This window comes from Mustela lutreola, chromosome 8 (assembly GCF_030435805.1).
Source record: "Mustela lutreola isolate mMusLut2 chromosome 8, mMusLut2.pri, whole genome shotgun sequence".
NCBI classification, from domain to species: domain Eukaryota; kingdom Metazoa; phylum Chordata; class Mammalia; order Carnivora; family Mustelidae; genus Mustela; species Mustela lutreola.
The window spans coordinates 62393306-62400722 of record NC_081297.1 but is presented as its reverse complement, the minus strand read 5'-3'; the positions used below and the strand labels follow the sequence as shown (position 1 = coordinate 62400722).

The 7417-nt window shown below is 54.6% G+C and overlaps 1 protein-coding gene across 1 annotated transcript; it reads left to right on the top strand.

The window, feature by feature from the left end:
• The first annotated feature begins 2992 nt into the window (after positions 1-2992).
• KRT18 (keratin 18) lies at positions 2993-6773 on the top strand. Its single transcript, XM_059185254.1, has 7 exons — positions 2993-3475; positions 4238-4320; positions 4633-4789; positions 5357-5521; positions 5628-5753; positions 6072-6295; positions 6594-6773. Exons 1-7 carry the CDS (start codon positions 3047-3049, stop codon positions 6712-6714), a joined length of 1305 nt encoding a protein of 434 aa, XP_059041237.1. The 5' UTR covers positions 2993-3046; the 3' UTR covers positions 6715-6773.
• The last annotated feature ends 644 nt before the right edge of the window (positions 6774-7417 follow it).

The following is a 7417-nucleotide window of genomic DNA, read 5'->3' as shown; positions in this document are numbered from 1 at the left end:
CACCACTGTTCTGAACACCTCCTTCCTCAACGCCCAGCAGGAAATTTCCAGCCTAAATGATGAAGCAAAAACTAAAGGACTGCAGGGCCCCGTGACCCTCCCTCATCCCTAACCCCCACCATCTAGTTTCCCCTGGGCTGTCAGCTCCAACCCTCAGACAGAGAACGTGGGGAAGAGGAGGAAAGGGCTGACCTCCTTATCAGGGTCATCTCTGAGTTGACTCAGGAGTTAAAGCTGCCTCTCAGGTTCCCCACTCCCCCTCAGCAGGACACCAGACTGTGGGGTCTGAGTGGGGGCAGGGAACATTTCCCCTCTCTCAGGAACCCCCTCTGCTGGGTGTCTGTACTCTTAAAGTTTTCTGTCTTTAATCTGGAAGCCTCTCACCAGGCCAACTCCTGCTCCACATCTCCCAGGACCCATCTCTTAGACACCTATTCCTCCTTCCCCCTTGCTACCCCCTCCCCGGACTCCAGAGCCCCAGTGCCCCCCAGTGCTGGTGATCTGTGGCCCAAAACTCCTCCCTCACACCCCCCTCCCCAGCTCTCCCCAGGCTCTCCCACAGAGTGAAAAGGCCCTGAATCACAGAGCAGTCTGGATATGGTGGAAAAGGGCAGGCCGGTGCTAGAAGGCTAAGGTTGGTATTTGCCCGATGCTGCAAGAGGTCAGGAATGTGGCCATTGACATCAGCTATGGGAGATAAGAACCAGCTGGCAGCTCTCCCCCTCCGGCCCTAGACTGAGCCTCCACAGGCCTCAGAAGGTCCTGAGCAGTTGAAATGGGGATCAGAGAAGCATCTGGGAAGGGGTTTGGTTAAGAATCCTGGGATCTGGGCCTGATCCCTGATGGAATTTAAAGTCCCCCAGAGGTCTAAAGTGACTTAGACCTCTTATCATTGAACCATCTTTACAATTAAATGGATCCCCCAACCTCTACTCTCCTGGATGTGTTAAAGACTTACTCTGCAGTCAGTAACTAGTATTTGTTCCATGAAAGAGTGATAACACTCACATCCACCATTCACCCAAGGAAACAGACTAGATAGGCTTTACTATTCTCTCTTTACAAGAAAAGAGACTGAAGTTCGGAGTGAAGTGACTTCCCCAAGTTCACACAGCTAGCCAAGAACCCAAATTGGCTGACTTGAGGCTTAACAAAAAGAGCAAAGGCAATAAGCACATGGCATGTGTAATCCACGTATCTTATTGTGCAATTCCACACCACAGGACAATTCTGGAACCCAGCAAGGGGAACAACAGATGAAAGCAGGAGGAACCCCTTTGATGTGTTGGGTACCTCTATCTCCCTGAAACCTGCCATGCAAACTGAGCAGAGACTTATTTGTCTGCTGTTTTGCATGTGTTTGCCTTTTGGCTTCAGCAGGCCCTGATCCACCCCTAGCCAGCCCCCATGGAGCTCAGGAGGCTTCCCCCAGCAGAAGGCAGCAGGCCTGAGTGAATCCGGGGCCAAGTCCTCCTTCTGAGCTGTGCCTCCCCTCTGGCGGGTCCACTGGACCAGCTCTCTATCCCTTCCTCTCCCAGGCCTGCTCTCATGCCTGCCCCCATCTCTCTGGTTCAGCTGGCAGCTCGATAAGAATCAATAGGTCCACTCTGGAACAAAGAGCACAGACAAGTGTCTAAAGTCAGGCCCTGCTGGACAAACAAGCCGCTCATGGTGACAAACTGGAAGGCCCCGTCCCTCAGGATTCCCCCAGTTCATTCAGCTGGGGGTGACCAGCAGCCTCAGAGGCGCAGGAAGCGATGGGACCTTTTTTTTACTTCCATCCTTTCTACCAACATCCTGATGTGAGCTTCCTGGAGGAGGGAGCTCCCTGGGGACCGGCTTGAGATCCAGAGAGCCTGCCAAGAGGATGCAGGGGAAGGAAGGGACGCAGGGGAAAGCGGGAACCTCCAGAAAAAATCCTAGTAAGGATGGGGCCAGGGCCGGCCAGAAGGGCTGAGTCTCAGCTGGAAGGTTTCTAGGCAGCCTTGGCTATTGTCTTAGACTCTGCACCGTGTGGGACACGTCGTCGTGGTAGTCTGCGTAAGGGATTTCAGCCTGTGTTAGTCACTGCTGTTCTTCCCCATCACAACTCAAGCAGGGTCTGACACACAGTCGGTGACCGACAAGTAGCTGTTGAACTGTAAAGTGCTCAGAAAGTATTTGTTTCCCCCTCGGGTGTAGGTGAGGCTGACACACAGGTGTTTGGAAGGAAAGAGTATCCTCTATTGAAATCACAAAGGGTTCCCCTGAGGGCAGGCTTCCAGGGGAGAATCAGTGGAGGGGAGAAGCACAGGAGGGAGGGGGCTCAGAGAATCGCTTTGTTTTCAGGGGTCTGAACCTACTTGGTGCATGAATCTGTGAGTGTTTGACAATACACATCTGTATGATGCGGGCGTGAGTGTGTGCTAGTGAACACGGGAACGTGGGTATGTCTGGCAACCAAGTGTGGTGGGGTTGGGTGTGTAAACCAGCAGATTCGAGATTAGGGTTGAGCTACTCTTCTCCGGCCCCAAACTTTTCTTCCCCGGGACTCCTGGGGCTCCAGGATCGCCCCCAAGATCCTCTCCCCAGGTGGGAATTTGGGCTGCCCCTTGAGGATAATTACAGAGATTCACACCCGAATTCACTCACTCACCTCCTAAAACCCCCAAATTCCAACCTGCCAGGACCTCCTCTACCTGGGGAAGGGGGGCATAACAACGTCATTTCCTGCCCCGAAACTACACATCAAGGGCCAACTCCACCTGCCGCCCTGATCGGTCCAGGTTATTCTCCCCCTTTCTGGGGGGTCGAGGGTGGCCTTGGCAGGAAGGTGCTGGGGGTGCTGGGGAAGGGACGCTGGGGAAGTGCGGGAACAGACCGCGGATTCCCGCCGCGGTCCACCTGTGGCTCAACCTTCTGCGAACGCGGGGACTTGGTGGCGGGGGCGGGGCCTGCCCGGGCAGGTCCCCACCCCTTCCCTCGGCGATAAAACTTCAGTCGCGGACCCGGCACGCTTCCTGGCCCGAGCCCGAGTCCTGGCCTCTCATCTTACTCTCCGAACAACATGAGCTTCACCACCCACTCCACCTTCTCTTCCAACTATCGGTCCCTGGGCTCCATGCAGTCGCCCAGCCACCGGGTCCGGCCTGTCAGCAGCGCGGCCAGCGTCTATGCAGGCGCCGGAGGCTCAGGCTCCCGGATCTCCGTATCCCGCTCCACCAGCTTCCGGGGCGGTTGGGGGTCCGGGGGCCTGGCCACGGGGTTGGCCGCCGGGATGGCCAGGGGTCTGGCCGGCATAGGGGGCATGCAGGGCGAGAAGGAGACCATGCAAGACCTGAATGACCGCCTGGCCTCCTACCTGGAGAGGGTGAGGAGCCTGGAGGCAGATAATCAGAGACTGGAGGTGAGAATCCGGGAACACCTGGAGAAGAAGGGACCCCAGGTCAGAGACTGGGGGCATTACTTCAAGACCATCGAGGAGCTGAGGTCTCAGGTAAGGGCCCCCGGGCCCCCAGCCTTGTTTGACCTTCCAGTTACCCACTCCCTGCCTCTTCCTCCCCCTCCCCCAAAGACAGGAATTTTGATAGGGTTCGGTGCCCTGACTCCTTCCCCTTTTCTATCTCCACCGCGCTCCCTATTCCACAGGGAGGGGTTTGGCGCGGCCTGCATTTCCATGCATACCCCTGGCCATAGGAACCCCTTAGGGCGGTGGCTGGGCATAGAAGGGCCCTTTCCTGGGAGATGGCGGAAAGGGGAGGGGGCAGGTTTTGCAGAGGAAGTCTGCATGAGAGGAGGTGTGACAAGGCCACATAAAGAGGACCTGGACACTCTGGCTTCTGGCCGAAGCAGGACAATTGGAGGGTTAAGCGGATGTGGCTAAGGCTGAGTCATCTGAAAGTAAACAGGAGGCCTACCTGTGGGAGGGGCCAATAGGGGGAACCGGGGGAGGTGAGCAGGTGCACTAGGAAAAAGATATGCCAGGAGAGGACTGGCTTACTTCAGGGCAGGCGGGCCAGCAGAGGCCCCCCAAAAAGGGCAGTGGGAGACCGGTGGGAACTCTGGAATTTGGGACTCCAGGAAAGGAGGGAACGGTGTGAGAGGGCACAGGTGGTAGGGGATAGGTGGACAAGGACAGTAACCTCTAGCTATTGTGGGGGCTTGGAAGTTTTCACTCATACACATAACACCTTCCCACACTCAATGTCCTCCACCATTGATTTCCCGTTCATGGAGCCTTCTGCCTGCAATCCCCCAGATTTTTGCAAGTTCTGTGGACAATGCCCGCATCGTTCTGCAGATTGACAATGCCCGTCTTGCTGCTGATGACTTCAGAGTCAAGTAAGCCTGGGAGCGCTAGGGAGCCGACTGGTCTGTTCCTGGCTGGGTCGTTCAGGTGGGGGCTCACAGTGAGATCTTCAGCTGTGGTCAGAGCTGGGCAGATAAGAGTTAGGCTGCAACAACTTATTCATTGATATTACCCAGTTTAAGAATATTGTCCCCCAAGTACTGAGAACGGTGCTCAGAAAATTACCACCTGATCCTGACTCTGGGTGCTGGTTTGCTGTGGCCCTGGGGGCGCTCTTAGGCGGCATGGGCTGAGAAGGTTCCAGATCAGAGATGAGGCCCCTCTGATTACTTCTACTCCCACAGGTATGAGACGGAACTGGCCATGCGCCAGTCCGTGGAGAGTGATATCCACGGGCTCCGCAAGGTCATCGATGACACCAATGTCACTAGGCTGCAGCTGGAGACAGAGATTGAGGCTCTCAAGGAGGAGTTGCTCTTTATGAAGAAGAACCATGAGGAGGCAAGCAGGGGCCACTGGTCAGGCCAGGGACTAGGAGGTCAAACAAGTCTGGGGGGGGGGGCACAGACAGGACAGGCCACCTGCAACTTGCAGGGACCGTTAGAACTACAAGCCTGGGCTCTTCCTAACCAGACTGCTGCCCTATTCAGTGGGTCACCTGAAATGCAGCATGATGAGGTCAAGAGGACATGGGTGAGAGTGTGAGGAGAGGACAAAAGATAGAAGCAGCCAGCACCTCGTGTAAGGGCTGACGGAGGAGTGAGAGTGGGTGGATCTGGCTGGGCTTCCTGGAAGAATGCACAAGGAGCAAGTTTGTGGAGCACAGATAGACGGAGGGTCAGAGCCAAGTGAGGAGAGAGAAACCACCTCTGGGTGGTAGACTGGGGCAGGGGTGGGCGGCATTTTATTCACCTGGAGTAGAAAACTCAGAACTGGCATTGCCCAGAGTACAAAACCAAGAGTCTCCTCCATTGCTCTCTCGGGCTGATCCCCAGACTTCCTGCGAGGAGGAACTTTGTCAGAGCTCTGACCCTGAGTCTCCCCTCACTCTGATCTTCTCTCCTTCAGGAAGTAAAGGGTCTACAGAACCAAATTGCCAACTCTGGGTTGACCGTGGAGTTGGATGCCCCCAAGTCTCAGGACCTCAGCAAGATCATGGCAGACATCCGGGCCCAGTATGATGAGCTGGCTCGGAAGAACCGAGAGGAGCTGGACAAATACTGGTCCCAGCAGGTACACGAGGGGAAGGGATGGGAGCCAGGCGAGGCACAGAGGCCCGAGGCGGTGGTGGGGAGGCCGAAAGAGAAGAAAGGTCCTGAGGACTCTACCTACCCTGCAGATTGAGGAAAGCACCACAGTGATCACCACACAGACCTCAGAGATAGGAGAGGCTGAGATGACCCTCACGGAGCTGAGACGTACCGCCCAGTCCTTGGAGATCAACCTGGATTCGATGAGAAACCTGGTGAGAGCCCTCACTTCACCTGCTCCTACTGCTCTTGGCCCTGACCTCTGTCGGCCTCAGACCCAATCCTGTCTCGGCCCAGATCCCACCCCTTCCATCCTAAGTCACGTGCTCCGAAAGCATGGTTTCTCTTTGCACTTTCCACTGCTCCTACCCACGACCCTAGTATCTGGCATACCCTAAGTATTCCAAGAAGTTTCCAAGAGTGAAGGGATGAGCCATCCCGGGATTTGGACTGCTCTGCTGAAACTCACAGAGGCTCTGCCTCCACTCCATCTTGAGGCTCACCTGATCCTCCTCCCTGTGCCCCCACCACAGAAGGCCAGCTTAGAGAACAGCCTCAGGGAGGTCGAAACCCGCTACGCCATGCAGATGGAGCAGCTCAACGGGGTCCTGCTGCACCTGGAGTCTGAACTGTCCCAGACCCGGGCAGAGGGGCAGCGCCAGGCCCAGGAGTACGAAGCCCTGTTGAATGTCAAGGTCAAGCTGGAGGCTGAGATCGCTACCTACCGTCGCCTGCTGGAAGATGGGGAGGACTTCAAGTAAGTGGGGCCCTTCTCCCACCCTCACAAGCTAGAGTGGAGATACACTTCTCCACAAAAGCATCTTTGGTAAGCCCCACCTTGTGCCTGTTCATCTGTATCCACTGAGCACTGGGCGGGAGCTCTGTTCAGGCTCCTACATCTCCCAAGGGAGTAACAGTGGCAGGGGCTCCCCCCTCTAGGTAGGAGAAGCGACCGAGTCTTGCCCCAACTATACGGTTTTTTTTCCTCCCCTTCCCTCCACTCCCTGCTATTCTGACCAGCTATTTATAACTGGGGCTTGGTCTTCTGTTAACAGTCTCAGTGACGCCCTGGACAGCAGCAGCTCCATGCAAACCATCCAGAAAACCACTACCCGCAAGATTGTGGATGGCAAGGTCGTGTCTGAGACCAATGACACCAAAGTTCTGAGGCGTTGAGGGAGCAGAAGCAGGGTACACTTTGGGGAGCAGGAGGCCAATAAAAAGTTCGAAGGTCACTTCGTGTCTCCCTTGACTGTTTTCATGCTGTATATAGATGCTCTGACCCATGAGTCCTCCCTCTGATCAGGTAGAAATCATATAGGGGGTGTCATATAGGGGGAGGGGAGTTCGGCCAGAGGAAAGGTCTGTGTTCTCTTCTGAGAACTCACCTTCTCAGAAAGAGGAGGGTACTGTTGATGAGAATTTGTCTTTTCAAATTAAAAAAGGGATAAGTAACATGCACAAAATCTAAAAAGAAAGAAGGAAATAAAATTAAATATTTCCCACGTACTCCAACCACTGTCAAATAGTTTCTTAAACTGGACAGACACGAACACATTTCATTTTATTCTCTATCTGTAGGGTCACACCATTCTACAAGCTCAAGTTCCCAAACCCTTCTTTCTTTACCTCACAGAGTGTCTTGGGCACCTTTCTCAATCACTATACGTACACCTGCCTTACTTTTTTCACCCAGTTGAGTGGACTCTTCTTCTACCTCCATTTGGAATCCATACGCATAATCCATTTTCCAGAAGGAAGCTCTAAGTCCAACAGTGAAGTGGAAAGCTCAGAACTGTGGTAATTATACCCTCCATCACCTCTCCTGTTTTGCTAACAATTTTAATGACTTTTTTCCTACCCATCTTGCAGCCAAATG

Excerpts from the sequence above, each read along its gene's own strand:
- KRT18 (XM_059185254.1), top strand. The coding sequence starts at position 3,047 with ATGAGCTTCACCACCCACTCCACCTTCTCTTCCAACTATCGGTCCCTG. Across the intron at positions 5,522-5,627 it reads ACAAATACTGGTCCCAGCAG|ATTGAGGAAAGCACCACAGT; the intron begins GTACACGAGGGG and ends CCTACCCTGCAG. Across the intron at positions 6,296-6,593 it reads GAAGATGGGGAGGACTTCAA|TCTCAGTGACGCCCTGGACA; the intron begins GTAAGTGGGGCC and ends TTCTGTTAACAG.